This window comes from Lampris incognitus, chromosome 20 (genome assembly GCF_029633865.1).
Source record: "Lampris incognitus isolate fLamInc1 chromosome 20, fLamInc1.hap2, whole genome shotgun sequence".
NCBI classification, from domain to species: Eukaryota; Metazoa; Chordata; class Actinopteri; order Lampriformes; family Lampridae; genus Lampris; species Lampris incognitus.
In genome coordinates this window covers 9,254,816-9,273,056 of record NC_079230.1, presented here as the reverse complement: position 1 = coordinate 9,273,056, position 18,241 = coordinate 9,254,816, and the positions used below count along the sequence as shown (strand labels likewise).

Sequence of the window (18,241 nt, the reverse complement as noted above, 5' to 3'; positions counted from 1 at the left end):
TATGAATCAAGGCTGAAATACCATGAAGTGGTGAAAGCATTTATTACTTCCTTAAGCCGTTGTGTCTGCATCCATCCATCCATCCATCCATCCATCCATCTATCTATCTATCTATCCATTCACGCTGGGACTTGGTGACTGTTGACTGGAAGCGGTGAAAGATGGTTAAGCCCTGGACCTGTCAGTCATGGTCCTAGTTGGCGGCGAGTTGGTGAGAGCAGAGGAGGCTTGTTGAGCCTTGTGTGGGTTTTTGTAGATTGGCTGGATGAAGAGACCCACACACCCAGGAGGATTTCTCTCTCTCTTCCTCTCTCTCTCTTTTGTATCTCTCTCTCCCTACCACCTCCTCTTACCTTCTCCTCGTCCCGGCCTCCTGTCTTCTATTTCGTTTTTGCGCACGTCCTTTTTCTCCTCCTATTTTCCTTCCCCCTCCTTTTTCTCTCTCTCTCCCCCACATTCCTTTTTTCCCTATCTCCCCCCTTCCTCTCGCTACTCGTTTTATTTCTGTCTAGATCTTTCCGTCGTCTCTCTTTCTGTACTCTCTGGTTTTGAATCGGTGGTGTCTAATGTCTTCCTCGCTGCCTGGCTAAGTCAGCATACATACCAACATTACATTATCACACACACACACACACACACACACACACCCCGACCGAGTCCCCCAGGACCTAATCAGTTACATCTCGTGCTCCTCTCTCACACACCACCCTGGACGGACTGATGAAAAAACATGAGCGTGGCTCGTAAAAAATAAAGGCGAGCGAGGGAGAGGGAGACTGAAAGCAAAAGAGGAAACGTGAGAGCGGTGTTGGAATTTTGCTCCGCTTTTATTATCGCCCTTAAGGGCAATTGACATGCAGCAAAATGTCAAACATAATGAAGCAATGATGGGAATACATTTAAAAGAAAACAGACAATTGGAAATAAATAAATAAATAACACCGCTCGCTCTAGCCGTCGTTAAGAGGTGCGTAGATAACGGAGTGGGTTAAAGGTTGGGTTTACTTCTTTTTTTTTTCTTCTTTTTTTTTAATCCAGAGACCATTAAAATGTTGGGCGTCATTTAGACTCGCACAAGCAAAGAGTTCTCTTATCACTTCAATACTGAGAAGTTTGACCGCCCCCATCCCCACCCCAAAAAAAAAAAAGATTTCAAAAATGGGAGGGCTCACATTATGGCCTGAGCTGTCTGTAGGACTTTTCAAATAACGTGGTTAAGCATATCTGGCTGACTCCAGTAATCCTCCCACCTCAGTTTACAACTTGATTCAGGGCGTCATTGCACTTGATGTGTATGTAGAAACTCACAGAAGATGGCTGCTCACACGGTGCAAGAAACTGACTCTCCGCCACTCCTCCAGTCATCCAAGCCTGCTGGCACTAATCAAGTGTATCCAGAGAGAGACAGAACTAGGCTTCTTTTTTATTTGGTGGGGGGGGGGGGGTTCCACCTTTTTTCCCCCAATTATCAATTGTATCCATCCAATTACCCCACTCTTCCCAGCCGTCCCGGTCGCTGCTCCACCCCCTCTGTTGATCCGGGGTGGGCTGCAGACTACCACATGCCTCCTCCCATACATGTGGAGTCACCAGCCGCTTCTTTTCACCTGACAGTGAGGAGTTTCACCAGGGGGACGTAGCGCGTGCGAGGATCACGCTATCCCCCCCCCCCCCCGAACAGGCACCCTGACCTACCGGAGGAGGCCCTAGTGCAGCGACCAGGACACATACCCACATCCAGCTACCCACCTGCAAACATGGCCAATTGTGTCTGTACAGACGCCCGACCAAGCCGGAGGCAACATGGGGATTCGAACCGGCAATCCCTGTGTTGGAAGGCAGGCCCCAGGAAGAATAGTCGCTGCTGAGGTGATGATTAATGGGGATCTGAAATAAAGAATAAAGGAGTAGACCGCCACGCTACCCGGATGCCCCCAGAACTAGGCTTCTGTCTAAATGCTAGGCTAGTTCATTGTGCCGGTTGGGACGTTGCCGAATAGGAGTACATTCTCCACAGGCTCGGGATCTTAAGATTTATCTCCTCATAAGTCTATCTGCTGAAGAGTGCAATTTAAATGGACTCCCTATTACCCCCAAGGCATGGCTCTGGTTGCTGGTCAGTCACACTGCCGCAGCCAAGTGAATATTCTGTACTTAAACATTGTGTTACATTATTTCACAGTGTTTGTGTTAATTAAATATTGCATGGTGAGTGGGCAGTGGGAAATATGCTAGACTGAAAGTCTCGCGTGTGTGTGTGGGTGTGGGTGTGTGGGTGGGTGGGCACACACGTCTGGGGTTGGTACTGTGTTAATTAAGTGAGGAAGAGGGTGAAGACACGCTCCCCTGAAAGACTGTGTGTGTGTGTGTGTGTGTGTGTGTGTGTGTGTGTGTGTGTGTGTGTGTGTGTGTGTGTGTGTGCGCGCGCGCGTGCGTGGATTATGAGCATGAAGCCTCCCATTGGGGCTCCCCCTGCTACAGTCCAACAAGAAGCCGTTTCCGTAGTTACCAGGTGTGGGGAGCCAGCAGCCCATAATGTCCTGTGGTGCAGAACAAAGAACTGGGTGAAGGAAGGAGGGGCAAAAAGGAAGAGTGTGTGTGTGTGTGGGGGGGGGTGTGGGGTGTAGAAGATGGGATGAAAGGAGAAGGGTGTGCTCAAGGAAAGAAATGCCCTGATTTTTTTGTGTGACTGATCGATTTTCCTGTGTTTGTGTTATTGAGCCGTGTGTGTGTGTGTGTGTGTGTGTGTGTGCGTGCATGTCTGTGTGTCTAGGTGCCCATGCTGTGTTGTGTGAGCTAGTGAGCGTATGCATGTGTCTCTGCATTACAACATGACACCATTTGAAGTAGACCCTGTGCCTCTCTCTCTCTCTCCCTCTCTCTCTGTCTCCCTCTTTCCTCCCCATTTGATGTATTTCTTTTGCCCCTCTCTCGTTTTCGAGTCTGCGTTTCAAAGCTCAGCATTCTTGAGCCGCAAGGTTCAATTTCCCTCTGTCCATCCCCCTCAGGTTCTGGAACGTTCAATTTCTCCCTCGTCACTATGAGCGACACGCGAACCTTGTTACCGTGCGACGAGATGCCGCATGTCGGGGTGGGAGAGACGAGCGCGTTGAAAGTGGGAAGGCCGGGGGGGGGCGAGGAAAGCTTACATGCTCAGAGCTTCGATCCTAAAGATTTCTGAAGTCGTCTGCGGAGATGGCCTACTCTCAGCTGCGTCGCTGTTTGATCAGTCAACCTGAAATGAAACCGAGTCTTGTTGCATGTCTTTGATGCCCCCTCCAGCAGAAAAACATAGTTGAACCCGAGTTTTTGCGAGTGATTGTTCTCCAGGCTTGTTCTGTTACATCTGCTGGTTAGCCACAACAACTTAGCTTCCTCGCCAAGCTCACCGCCACCTGCCTTATTCATCCACATTTGGATTCTATGGTGCAGACATTAAATGTTATATGCTGTCATTTTTCCCGGGAAAATCCTACCAGACAGTAACCATCCAAATAGGCGGCTACAGAGGTGTTCATCGTCTGGATATTCGCAACTTTATTAAGTGTGCCGGTGACAAAGCATCAAAAACGAAGCTGGATGTACAGCTTAAGGATTGCAGAATTCATTTTGCTTTTGTGCAACTTGTACCTTTCTGTGTTTGGCTTTTTGGATTTCTCTATTTTCTTTTTTTTTAGGCGTCAAAGCAGTTTGCTGTTGTCCTCGATTAGGCTCATCTAAGCAGGGTTTTTCCTCACGTGTGTGTTTGTGTGTGTTATTTCTTTGTGTCTACCAGATCTGATCCATTGTACCAATGAGATGAACGTGAGTATTCCCCAGTTGGCGGACACGCTGTTTGAGCGCACGGCTAACTCCAGCTGGGTGGTGGTCTTCAAAGCCCTCATCACCACACACCACCTCATGATGTACGGCAACGAGGTGAGAGCAGTTGCACGCACGCACGCACACACACACACACACACACACACACAACTCTCATTTATTGATCGCCCAGCTCTAACCCATTTAATTCAGCCGAGAAACTGGACAGATACAGACAAAAACTCACATTCACATCAATAGGGATAAGCTTGCTCACACAAACACACACACACACACAAACAAACGCTGTCAAGACATATGCAGAACATAAAAAAGTTCACAGGACCAAATCTAGGTAGACTTACTCACACTGACAGTCAAGTGTACATATACATGTGCAAGACCATGGACACACAAATACACAAGTTGGATGTGTGCATGACGCTGACACACAAACACAGACCATCAAAGGACACTGTTGATGACTGACTTACGTACAAGTACGCACATGTGCAGGAACACACACACACACACACACACACACACACACACACACACACACACACACACACACACACACACACACACAAGATTGAATGCCCCCATTTGCATGTCTTAGTCAATACTAATTTGATTCGGCCTTGGGCTGAGACATATTTTACAACGTGCACAGTAACGACATGATGCACAGACAACAGGGGTTCTCGCGCTGCCCTTCAACAGTCCTCAGCATTTTCATTTTTGGAGCACCTCAGAAGAAAATGTTAAATTTACAGTACTTAAATCAAAATGTCAACTTCTTAGTCTTTTTCTCCAAATGTATATGTGTGCCAATCATTGCGAGATGTGCACAGCTGATGAGGGGGCCGCTCGGAGAGAGAACAGTCAAGATGGCTGTGGCAATTAAAGGAGAAAATAATGACTTAAGCCTTGTATCTGCTTGAGACAAGGTGGGAGGAAGAGATGGAATAGTAGGCATATTTGCCAAGATGGGAGCTTGAAAAGATATTAAGCAGTCTAGTAATTTAGTGTACCGCTTTTAAAAATGTGCTTGAAAACTCATTTAGCTGGTGCCGATGAGGCAGTAATGGATAAATATCATGTGCACGGCCCCGTACATGTGTCCATGGTATTTGAATGTTCTGCAACACGCCAACTTTCTTACGCACTCCCGTCTCGCAAACACATTAGAAAACCAGCAAGCGGTGGCTCACTTTGAACTTCGCAAGAAAAAAAAAGGGGAAGCAATGCTTTCTTTGTTGAGCGAGCAGCATTTTTTTCATTACACAACGCTTCCTTTTTGTCGGTTCCTCATTCTTCATATATGGCATTGAGCTGGTGAGAAGTTCTAGTCAGAAGAGAAAGAAATGGGCGTGAGATTTTATACGTCTTAAGGTAGCGGGATTCCCTTATCAAGGCAATCCCGCTACCTTCACTGAAACTCGCACAGAAGCCTGTCTGAAGTCACTAGTGGTTATACAAGCTGTTTTTTTGCCACAGGAAATTGACCAGCTGCGTACCGAGTCACGACAGTCACTGTCTCTATGTGCAGGAATCTGCACTGATGGAATTAGAGCGTTGGAGACACGCTGGCATCTTACGTGGTAACATATGAAATTCATCCCAAGGGAAGCTCACATGTGGTTCAAAGGGACAGAGAGGCTTGCAGATATCAGATGATTCTGTGTTAATTATGGGTTTTAGCTGTGGAAAGCCCCTTAAAGTTTATGATAAACCAAATCACGCTAACTAGGTCACTGCACTGCACCACGAAGCGTTTCGCAGATGCACTCCCGTGCTGGAGACGGACTCACAACGCCATTCCAAGTGTTCACTTATAGATTTAAGTGCGGTGTGTTGACATGCATGTCATTGGAGTCAGTCAATGTGAATTTTATGGTAAAATAAGATCGAGTTCTTAGATCATCAGCGTTGCAACCAAATTGTAGTGAGGTGTATGGGTCAGTGAAAAATTGCCTGATAATATTCCTGTAGCCTTAGAATGGTCTTTTAAAAGAGCTGTAATTAAAGAAATAGACAACCAGGAAGAGGATGAGATATACTCATCGGCACCCGTAGGTGAGCTAACTGCAGCAAGGAGACTCAAAACAGCGCGTCGTTGCTGACCTAAGCAGTGACTTAAACGAAATGTATATAATACAACATCTATATATTGTGTAGTGTGGGAAAGGACTTCCTGTATTTCCTGATTTCCTTTTTTTGGGTGGCACTAGTTTGCACTGTTGCCTCACAGAAAGATGGTCCTGGGTTCGAACTCCAGGCCATCCCAGGTCCTTTCTGTGTGGAGTTTGCACGTTCTCCCAGTGTCTGCGTGGGTTTCCTCCCACCATCAAAAAAAAAAGAAAAAAAAAGATATGCATGTTAGGGTTGATGCCCCTGACCAAGGCAATGGAGGGAAGAGCTGGAGTTGGTCCCCGGGTGCTGCAGCTGTCCACTGCTGCTGTACAGTGGAATAGGTTAAATGCAGAGAACAAATTCATTGTAAGAATATGAGTCTTTGTAAGAATACAGTGTAAAATAAACTGGCTTTCTTCTTTCTGTAATCATGGCATCCCTTCCATCGACGTAACAGACAGGGCACAAATATTTAACACTGTCAATAAAAATAAGCCTGTCATAATTTTCAAACAAATATCCATCCATCCATTATCCAAACCGCTTATCCTGCTCTCAGGGTCGCGGGGATTCTGTAGCCTGTTATATCCTACCATTTATATCCCACCTGTGTTAGCAATGAACGATCAATATCAAATCAACAGTCAGAATTAGAAGTTTAATTTAAGCATCGAAATAAGGCTATTCAAAACGGAGCAAAAACAGCATTTAATGAAGCATCACGGTTATGAGGGAGCAGAGCTGAGTTAAATTTTGCTGTTGAGATACTGTGAGATTTTGTTTCTGAATTATAATAAAGCTATAATTTTTTTCAACGTTCGCATGTTCTCCCTGTGTTTGCGTGGGTTTCTTCCAGGGGCTCCGGTTTCCTCCCACAGTCTAAAGACAAATAAGTCAGGTGAATTGGCCGTACTACATTGTCCTTAAGTGTGACTGTGTCGGCCCTGTAATGGACCAGCGGCCGGTCCAGGGTGTCTCCCCGCCTGCCGCCCAGTGACATGCTGAAATAGGCTGCAGCATCCCCGCGACCCTGAAAACAGGACAAGTGGTTCAGCTAATGGATTTATGTGTCCTGGGAAAGCTGACTGAGAAGATGTTCACTTTTTACCAGTGACATCCTGCTTCATATTCTAACAGTTCCTCACATTCACACTTAAGGCTACCCAGAGCCAACCAGAATTTTTGTTATTATTGTTGAACCACTGAGCGGCTCCCATGGAGGTAACTGTTAAAGGAAGGCAGAGCAGGACTCAGTTGTCATTCCCAACCATGTTTCCTCAGCCGGTGCATGGATTGGAACCAGCAAACTTCTGTTCAAGAGTCTAACCTCTACAGAAAGCCGAAGAATGTTTTTGAAAAGGTATGGCAAATTGAAATGCAGTTTCAGTTGATGGGCACCCAATTGAATTTGCAAGCACAAGGACATTGTCGAGGCAGGATGCTCAAATACAGGGATGTGAAGAGAAAGTTCTACTATAGGAAAAAATGATTTTTTTTTAAATTGGAGGCTGAAGTTTTATATTCATATAAAAAAAGATTCTCTTTACTGCAGAGAAATTGTCAAAATGAACTGACGTAGACCCAATGTTCTTTGAGCATTTTTTTTAGTTTGGAAGACAAAGGAGAGGTTTCAAGAAAAGAAGATGCCACCAGTAACAATAAAATACAATAAAATAATCTGGAATCATATAACATGAGTTTAGCTTTCACATTTAGTCAAGACAGAATTTGGTAATATGTCATCTGATATTGATTTATTTCCAGTTGATAGTTCACAGGAATAATCAAGTCAAGATGAGAAAAAGAGAACAAAGCTCTCTGACCAAGGCACTCTGTGTAATTAAAATGTCTTTATTGGAACTTGGACATATCCAAAAAGGACCTAAAAATGCCCACGCGTAGCGGCTCGGGCCTTCTTCAGGGCATAGTGTGCTGTTTGCCCTGAAGAAGGCCCGAGCCGCTATGCGTGGGCATTTTTAGGTCCTTTTTGGATATGTCCAAGTTCCAATAAAGACATTTTAATTACACGGAGTGCCTTGGTCAGAGAGATTTGTTCTCTTTTTCTCATCTGAAACTACTAACCTTGGACCAAAGAGCACCCAACAAAAAATATATTACTTAACTACAGAGAGGACTGAGCATGCCACTGACTCCAAACACATGAAGCAAGTCAAGATTTGGAAAAAAATACCAAAGGTGCTGTTAAAATTAAGTCTCCCAGTTAGTTGAGAGTTTTAATTTTGATCAATATTCATGTGGGCAAGAGCAAGTGAAGTAATTTTCATGATCATTTTAGCCATTACTGTGCAATCTTGGACCAGAATGATGCCGTGAACTCTTTAGTAATTTGAAGTCACTCTACAAAGTATTAACCCTCTGTTTTTCCCCCCCAGGCAGGCGCAGTATCAGTTGTGTAGGCTCGTTAAGGCTCGGACATATTTTCCACGGACAGCTGCAGACTTGTAATGGTCACACGGACGCGCATGGGTTCCATTCATACTACAATTGAGAGTCCGTGTCAGTACGGTTTTCCACGCATGCGCATTTCCCGATCCACACTGCATTCCAGTTAGTGGCGGTTATGCACCATGACACTGTTTGCCCACCTTGCTTGGCCTTTACATACCTTTCTTGCAGATATTTCCGCTTTTGACAGCAGGCATTTTCATCTCTCTCAAGCGTTTGCGTGTTTTCTCGCCAGGAGTCTTAACGCCATTTGGCTGTCTTTGTATTCTTTCAAAGCCAAATTATATAGATGTGGGTAATGGTGGAGCTCCTCACACAACCTCTCCTCAAAACAAGCATCCATTTTGTTATCTGGAGCCTGTGCAGTTGGCGCACTTGCTATGTGTACAGTCCATACAGTCACAAATTTTGTTCTGCGCATGGACATGTGCTTAGGGGTCCGCACGGACCCTTGCGGACGTGGGCAGATGACAACATTTACATCAAGTGGAGCCTTGCGGACATGCAGACGTTGAAACTATGAGTTGGCCTTCAAATGTGCCTCATGCATGCTTCAACTGGCATTTGTCAGGCACTCAGAAGTGGTCCCATATCAGATTAAAGGACAATGGGTAAAATGTTAATCCTGACTACCTTGCAAGATATTGTGACAGAAGTTTTTTTTTTAATTTTTTTTAAGGACGACTACACTGTGGGCAACCCTACAACTAATTTTCATCTAAAGCAAGTGTTCGATGTGTAATGAAATCTTGCTGTATTATACCAGAATAGTGTGCAACCACTTAATTTGAAAACTTCAACATTGCATGATTATTTGTGCAGTCCTGTTCTAAACAAATGCATCTAAATGTTGGTACCAGTTTTTGTTCCCGACCTGCAGTATCCATGGAAGTAAAGCCACAGCGCACTCATCAGCCTATATTGTGTAATCATCAGGTATTTCAGAGCTGCAGTGCTGACTGGGGCTCGATGACAAGGTGTCTGTAGTCCCCCAAAGCCATCCCATCCATTACTGTATGAGCTGGGAGAAAGCAGGCTGCAGAACTAAATACCACAGAAACCACAGAATCAGGATGGATAAAACAGACTCTCCTCTCTGAATCAGCACTCATCGATTGTTAACAGTTCAGCCGGGACACTTACGACGGCTGCCAGAGAATGGTTTACGTCGTCATGTAGTTGAAGCTGAGGGTTGGGATGCATTTTCCAGGTGGTGTTTTCTGATGTGGTTGATAAACCTTGTACAACAACTGTAGAAAAATTTGTTTCGCTAGAACCAATTTTTAGAGCAAGCCACTAGACTGCTAAGATGTACACGATGGAATATTCAGTGATTTTGTGATAGGAATGTGCAGATCCGACACAGGGAGCTAATATGTACTTAAGGATAGAGGCACCATTTGGCTGAACTTAGATTAAAGGTAGATTTGTTTGCCATCCTCTTCTAATCTTTCAACCTTCTAAACCTTGGTCTGTTTTCTCCAGGCATTAAACAAGACTCACATCCATGGAAAATTTGTCCATGACATTCGGTGGCAACCATCTTTGCTTTTCCAGAAATGATAGTGGATACATATGCCCTCTGGCTAGTAGCTGCATAGAGTGGTTAGCAATGCTACCAGTCTCTTTACACATTAAGTTAGCTCATTGCATCTGGTGACAGCTGAGGATTGAAAATGGAAGCAAACCTCAGTGACATTATGAAATACGTGCTTGGATGTGATTTTGTTAAAGATAAAAAAGATAACGTAAGAATGGAAATATATGAACAAAGGAGGAATCTTTTTTTTTTTTTACCACTTATCTCCACCTTTCCCTCTCTATGTTCCCGAATACTCCAGGGGATGTTTTACTTTTTTTCCGAATCCATTTTATTTCTGTGGTCACAGCTAAATCTAACTCAGCATTTCGGCTAACCCCTTAAAGCGTATTTTAGTGAATTTTGCTGGAGCAATCAATGAAGGTTGGTCTGGATAAGGACACAATAAAGATAGCTATTGAATACTGACAATTCTATAACACTTTACCATGTTCAGCTCTTGCCCTCAAAACAATAAAGTGTTCACAATTTATAACAAAGAGGTGTTGAAGTAAGTTTAATTTCTAATTTGTCACCTCAGCTGACTTATCTGTAAAAAGGGGCTAGGATAAAGGTTAGATTGGTTGGTACTTTTTTCATGTTTGTTTTCTTTGGCTGTGTGTGTGTGTGTGTGTGTGTGTGTGTGTGTGTGTGTGTGTGTGTGTGTGTGTGTGTGCGTTAGTGTGTTTGAACATGAGCGGTTGACAGCCCAGTCCAGCCCAGTATTGATGCCAATCCAATTCCTTACCTTCAGTTTTTCATCCCTGCCAAGAGGCAGCCTTGGCTCGTTCCCCGATGACAATATGATTCTCAGTAGGCGATCAAGACACAGTTGATACTGTAAATCCCAATTTCACTCTTGTTCAGTAACAAAGGCACTCAAATAGTTTGTCTTAAAAAAACACCCAGTGCTGTTGGAGCCTGGTATTTTGACAACAAGCTATAATTTCTTTTCACCCTTCATTTGTCAAGGGAAAGCTGACACATTCACTTTTTACCAGTGACACCCTGCTTCATATTCTAACAGTTCCTCACATTCACACTTAAGGCTACCCAGAGCCAACAAGAATTTTTTCTTTGTTGAACCACTGAGTGGCTCCCATGGAGGTAACTGTTAAAGGAAGGCAGAGCAGGAGTCAGTTGTCATTCTCAAGTATGTTTCCACAGCCAGTACAAGGATTGGAACCAGCAAACTTCTGTTCAAGAGTTTAACCTTTAGAGAAAGCAGATGAATGTTTTTGAAAAGATATGGCAAATTGAAATGCAGTTTCAGTTGATGGGCAGCCAGTTGAATTTGCAAGTATAAGGACATTGTCAAAGCAGGATACTCAAATACAGGGACATGAAGACAAAGTTCTACTATAGGAAAAAATGTAGCATGTATATCAATATCAATGAAAAGCAGCTGCTTACCTGTGATTATCAAAATAATTTGAAAAATAAGGCATTACGGAATGATATGTAAATTTCATTAATGAATGCAGAGAGCAACAATGAACACTAATCAAATAATCAGTAATCACTAATCAGTGAACTGCATATAAAGGACTGTACTATATATGGATTATGAACAATAATAAACCCAAAAGAGGGTAATTTCTTAGTGGCATTTTGATCTTAGTTTAGAGCAGGTATAAGTATGACTCAATTATACAACCTGAGCTGATACACCAAGGACAAAAACATCACATGAACATGGTTTGAACTCAGTCTGTTTGGTTGGAGCCCCAATTCTCTAAAAATTATTTGGATACAACGGCAGGAATTTGAAACCTACTAAAGCATTTTTCTTACCAACTCCAGCCCCCCCCCCCCCTTCGGTGTCTAAATGTCTACCTCCTTGTGTAGCCATTGTCTTAGTTGTCATCATTTGTGAGTGTTTAATCCAAGACCACCAGTGATTGGCCACCATGTACCAAAAACAATCCAGCAGGAAGCTCTGAACAATGGCAGGGAGAGAGAGCCATGGCTTCACCTACTCAGCCCCAGTTAGCTGCTGCTCTTACCCCAGGGATGGTACTCCATCCCCATGACAAGTACTCAGGCTGTAGGGTCCCTCCTGCAGGAACCCTCTCCTGGGAGTGTGGCTGTCTTGGTTCGGCTGTACCTAAGGGAGGTTACAGGAAGAAAGTGAAATAGGCAGAGGAGAGGAAAAGAAAGGTTGAGACTTTCTGAGATAAAAATCACAATAACATGTCCCATTTGTAGGATTAAGTTTATTGGAATTACCGGAAACTTAGTTTGTCTTGCTCTGTAGTTGGTTGGTCTGCTCTGCTTTTTTTTTAATGGAAACTGCGAAGATGTTGGGCTACATAACTTGTCAGTTAATGTGAACAACAGTATGCTCAGCAAACACAACTTGTCACATGTTGCATACATTCATATAAATACAGTGATCAGTTTCAGAATCAGAATCAGAAATACTTTATTCATCCCCAAGGAAAAATTGGATATTTCAAGGGTATGAATTTTACCAGAAAAATTCCAAGTATTGACTGGGGTATGGAAATGATACATGCTCTTGCCATTCCTCTTCCTGCTTGGAATCATCTGTATTGTAAGGCAAACAACACTCAATAAATGCACAAGCATGCAGTGGTCCTTAACAGAGCAACTAAAAGACATTGACTTTGCAGACGACCTGACTCTGCTATCTCACACACAACAATAATTGCAAGAAAACATCAGCACACTCACTACAATGTCAGCTCAGGTTGGGCTGCAAATCAACACACATCCCTAGACTGAACAATAATTGCAACACCGAGGTCAACATGAGGGACTGCACCTTGAAAGAGGTCCAGCACTTCACCTACCTTGGAAGTGTGATAAGTGTGGATAGGGGCACGGAAGCTAATGAAAAAGCAAGAGTAAACAAGGCCAGAATCAACATCAACAGTTGGAAAAACATCTGGAAAACAAAGACAATCTCTCTCTCAACACTAAGCTCAAGATTTTCAATTCCACTGTAAAAGCCATATGCTTTATACTGCTGAGACATGGAGAACAACTAAAACATGCTTAACAGACTCCAAACTTTCATCAACTGTTGTCTGCAAAAGAACCATTGGAATCCACATGCCTGACACCATCACCAACCTCAAACTCTGGGAAACCACTAATCAAGAACAAATACCAATACAAATAAAGAGGAGGAAGTGGAACTGGATCGGTTACACACCCAGGTCAAGCAATGAAATCACCAAACAGGCCCTAACTTAGAACCCCCAGGACAAAAGAAAGAGAGGGAGACCAAAGTCCACATGGAGGAGAGACACAAAGCAGGAAATGATGGTAGAAGAACCAACATGGAACCTGGCTGAAGGAAAATAAAGGACAGACAAGAAGAAGAGAGAAGAAAGTCACTTTATTTTCTCAACACATATTTGTTGCCTATTTGAAAAGCACATAATTAATGGAACATTTTTCCTGTAATATCATCTGATTTCTTTTGTTGCAGTATTTGGAATAGATTCTCAAAGACAGCAATTTATTAAAAGTGACAATTAATCCATTATACATTTCAGTTGTCTTTTGTCCAAACTTTACATACAATTGGCTTTCCAAGACAATATTTTCTGCTACAGCTAATCAGACATTTGAGCTCATGTTTTGGATTCTAAAAATCCCGATGCACTGTATGTGGTATGTTAAAAAGCAGAGTAACTTCTAAACAATATTTTCCCAAATGAATCCCTGCGTCATGCTTCTTAAGCCTCCCTGTTTGTTAATTTAGCTCCAGGTGGAGTAAGTGCCTACTCCACGGCAATTGCCCAGTGAGCTCTTCATATTTCAATAATGATAAAACCAAATGAAACGATCCATGACTGCGCAAACCTTTGGAAAATGTGAGGAATTTTTGTGAATAATCCGGGGAAGATTGGCTATTCATGTCTAACATTTTTTCGCTCAGCAAAAGCCTACTTCACTGTCACAGATGAAATGTACACATCAGCAGCCTGTACTTTCAAGCTACCCAGCAGCTGCTATGGAGCAATTCGAAATTAAGTGCCTTGCTCAAATAAAGTGCCTTGACTTACTGTTGTGTAGGAGGGGTTTTATTCGCAGTCCTCTATCCAGATTTTTTTCTTTCATAGTTTGGCATTTGAGCAGGCGCTTTTGTAGATCAGACCGTCAATCCTTTGTGTGCAAAAACTGTTTTTATGTGCTCCAGGCTACTGCTGCCCTTCCCAGAGGTTTTAAACTACAATCTCTGTTTTTGTTTAATTTACTGATGCCAATGATGATACTGGTAATTACAGTGGTGTTTGACCACTCCATAACTTGGGTTATGTACATGGTCTGAACATTGTTGTGGAACTACAAACTTTTTAAGATTTTACAAAACCTTTAATCTTATAGATGCCATATTTGGGTTCAATTATTTAAATCTTTCATACACATATACACCAGTGTCAATGTGCAACTACAAGTTTAGAACATTGTGTACACATTCCAAAAAATGTGGCATCCATTTGAACCCATTCTCACTGCGTGATGGTAATACTGTAATACATCATATTAGGCTCTGTGTTCCAGTGAAGGCATTAAGCCCGACTCATACCAGTGCAGAAGCAGAGCAGCGAGTTCAGTGATATGTGTTACGTGCCGTCAGTAGCACAAACAGGAAGTGCCAGCTGACACCCATCACATATGAAAGGCACCATATTTAGCACTGCTCTGCAAAACCAGCAAAAAAAAAAAAAAACATTTTCCCCATAGAAAATACAAGTCTGTAGTCTGGATTCAGTGTCTGGGAATAGAACAGTGTTCTGAGAATCTGGGACTTGCCAAGTACATACAATACTAAAATGAGTAGGAGCATCCTTTTTGATTCACGTCAGCCAGCGCTGATGTGTGCTGGCCTTTACATTTCTTTTTTTTTTTAAAACCCTTTTTCCTCCCCAATTATACTTGGCCAATTACCCCACTCTTCCGTGCCGTCCTGGTCTCTGATCCACCCCCTCTGCTGATCCGGGGAGGGGGTTGCAGACTACCACGTCTCCTCCGATACATGTGGAGTCGCCAGCCGCTTCGTTTCACCTGACAGTGAGGAGTTTTGCAAGGGGGATGTAGCACATAGGAGGATCACACTATCCCACCCAGTCCCCCTCCCCCCCGAACAGGCCCCCCCGACCGACCAGAGGAGGCGCTAGTGTAGCGACCGGGACACATACCCACATCCGGATTCCCACCCGCAGACACGGCCTATTTTGTCTGAAGGGACGCCCGGCCAAGCCGGAGGTAACACGGGGATTCGAACCGGCGATCCCCATGTTGGTAGGCAATGGAACAGACCGCCATGCCACCCGGAATTTCGGAGTGTCTCTCATTAAAACTTTTATCTGTTGAAAAATTTGACTTCAGTCAGTGAAAAATTGTTACATTTACTTTTAGGAAGACAAAGTTAGATGAAGGAAATAAAGTTGGAAGATAAAAACTAATTAACTGAGGTTAGTCATCTGCGTTATTTTTTACCATCTGACAAATGCCACTTATGGATGGTTATGTTTTGGATTAATATTTAGGTTTGGGATTAAGTTTAGATAGTGGTTGAGTTTAGGGTTAAGATTACTTAGCGGTTTTGTTTATGATTAAAATATCAATCTCGACGACTCCGGTTGGATTCTTTATTGATATACATTTCCCAGAGGTCACATTGAAATGCCAATTAGTTTGTCGGCCACTACACTGGCACATAGAACATTTGTTCCTCCTATCTTCTCTGGTGGATCAACCACTGCTGGGCGATTATTTGGCCTATTACCCCACTCTTCCAAGCCGTCCTGGTCTCTACTCCACCCCCTCTGCCGATCCGGGGAGGGCTGCAGACTACCACATGCCTCCTCCCATACATGTAGAGTCGCCAGCTGCTTCTTTTCACCTGACAGTGAGGAGTTTCACCAGGGGGACGTAGCGCGTGGGAGGATCACGCTATTCTCCCCCAGTTCCCCCTCCCCCCCAAACAGGCGCCCCAACCGACCAGAGGAGGGGTTAGTGCAGCGACCAGAACATACCCACATCTGGCTTCCCACCCGCAGACATGGCCAATTGTGTCTGTAGGGATGCCCGACCAAGCCGGAGGTAACACGGGGATTCGAACCGGCGAGCCCCATGTTGCTGGGCAACGGACTAGACTGCTGTGCTACCCAGACAGCCTCAGCAGTTGGGATTTTTGGCGGGAATGTTGCCACAAACATGTTTGTATTTCTCCGTATTGCTGCAAATACGAGGGCTCTCATCAGAGGCAGATAGGCTGAATCATCGTGTCACCTTGTTTGGCAAAAGAGACACTTGTTTAAGTGAGAATCTTCGTGATTGCCACTTTAAGGATAGGGTTGGGTGAAGGCTATGTTGTCACTGGGTTTAATAAGGCAATCGATTGGGTAATTTGTTGAAACATGAGGATAAAGTAATGCGGTTATCCTTGGACCATTTAAATTCTGACTTTTTTATCACTATATCTATAGGGTGACATAAATTGTTATTTATTCTTTTTACATCTGTACATATGTGTGAATGAGAGGGAGGACAGTGGAATGGTGAGGATGCAAGGAGTAGAGGGGACAAAACCTTATTTGAATACTTGGGGTCAACTGTCCAAAGTAACTGGGAGTGCAGAAGAGAGGTGAAGCAGTGTGCAAGCAGGGTGGAGTGGGTGGAGAAGAGTGTCAGTGATTTGTGACAGAAGGGTACCAGCAAGAGTTAAAGGGAAGCTTTACAAGATGGTTGTGAGACCAGCTATGTTATGTGGTTTGGAGACAGTGGCACTGATGAAGAGACAGGAGGTGGAGCTGGAGGTGGCAGAGTTGAAGATGCTAAGATTTTGACTGGGAGTGATGAAGAAGGACAGGATTAGGAACGAGTATATTAGAGGGACAGCTGAGGTTGGACGGTTTGGAGACAAAGCAAGAGAGACTGGTGTGGAGGAGAGATGCTGGGTATATTGGGGGAAGGATGCTGAATATGGAGCTGCCAGGGGAGAGAAAAAGAGGAGGTTTGTGGATGTGGTGAGAGAGGACATGCAGGTGGCTGGCGTGACAGAGGACGATGCAGAGGACAGGAAGAGATGGAAACGGATGATCTGCCGTGGCGACCCCTAATGGGAGCAGCCGAAAGTAGTAGTTGTAGTAGAAGTAGTAGTAGCAGTAGTAGACGACATCTGTTGGAGGTTGTAATATGATTGTAAAACTCTGCAGGGCTATACAAATAAATATAACTTGACTATTATTATTATTATCGTTTTGTCTGTCAAATAATCTAGTGGTCCACTTAGTGTAAGGGATGGGTTTTACTCTTCAAAATCCATCTGGCTGTTGAGCCCTCTAAATTATAGTACTTTTTTTTTTGAAGCAGCCGAGTTAGTTTTGCAGGTCCTAAAGTCTTTCAAGATATTAAACAAATATTTTATTAAAAAAAAAAAGAAGCTTACTTAGAGGAGCAATGGCTGAAACTGGCTTTTGGGGCCAGTTTTTGGCAAACACCTACGGGCCCAACCTCAGAATTATCTGGATTCATCGCACTGAGTTGTGTCTTCACACATCAGCGTTAAACAGTTGATAAGAGGAGAAGAAAGGGAGGGCAAGGAGAAAGAGGAAGGACAGTAAGGACGGAGTGGGCGGAGAGAGAGAGAATGGGAGAGAATGGGAGAGAATGGGAGCAAGAGTCATTAAGGACATGAGAGCAGACAGGAACGGTCTGGCGAGGACACCGGTGAAAGTGCTGACAGTAGCAGCACATGCTGCTTGTCCTGCATGAGGTGTGTGTGTGTGTGTGTGTGTGTGTGTGTGTGTTTGTGTGTGTGAGAGGATAGAGAGAAAGGACTTTTGTGCGCACCCGCACCGATGTCCCAGATACTCAGTGCCTTCACTCCTCTGTCTCCTGTGAGTGAGTGAGTGACAGTGCTGAACAGTGTCTGATAAAGGAAAGAGAGAGGGATGAGAAAAGACGAGGTTGGACGGGGACTGAGAAACGGGAGATGAAGGGAAAGTCAGAGAGAAAAGTGTCAGAACAGACTGAAAAGGAGAAGGGAGGTAGAGAATGTGAATTAAAATGGACTGAGAGAGATTCAAAGAGGTGGTCCTGGACAGCAATGAGAACGAGCGGTTGAGTGTTGGAAGACAGAATTGGATGGAGAGACAGAGGGGAGGTAGAGAGAGACAGAGGGGAGGTAGACAGAGAGAGAGAGAGAGACAGAGGGGAGGTAGAGAGAGAGAGAGAGAGAGAGAGACAGAGGGGAGGTAGAGAGAGAGAGAGACA

At 44.0% G+C, this 18,241-nt stretch overlaps 1 protein-coding gene across 4 annotated transcripts in view; it reads left to right on the top strand.

Moving 5' to 3' along the window:
* si:ch211-200p22.4 (phosphatidylinositol-binding clathrin assembly protein) overlaps positions 1 to 18,241 on the top strand; it is a 108,695-nt gene that overhangs the window by 17,018 nt on the left and 73,436 nt on the right. For 3 of the 4 annotated variants that reach the window (XM_056299945.1, XM_056299947.1, XM_056299944.1), the window contains exon 2: positions 3,776 to 3,918. The exons of the other annotated variant lie outside the window; for it this stretch is intronic. In XM_056299945.1, the coding sequence (XP_056155920.1) occupies positions 3,776 to 3,918 (143 nt within the window). The remainder of the gene's footprint in view (positions 1 to 3,775; positions 3,919 to 18,241) is intronic. 4 annotated transcript variants of the gene reach the window in all.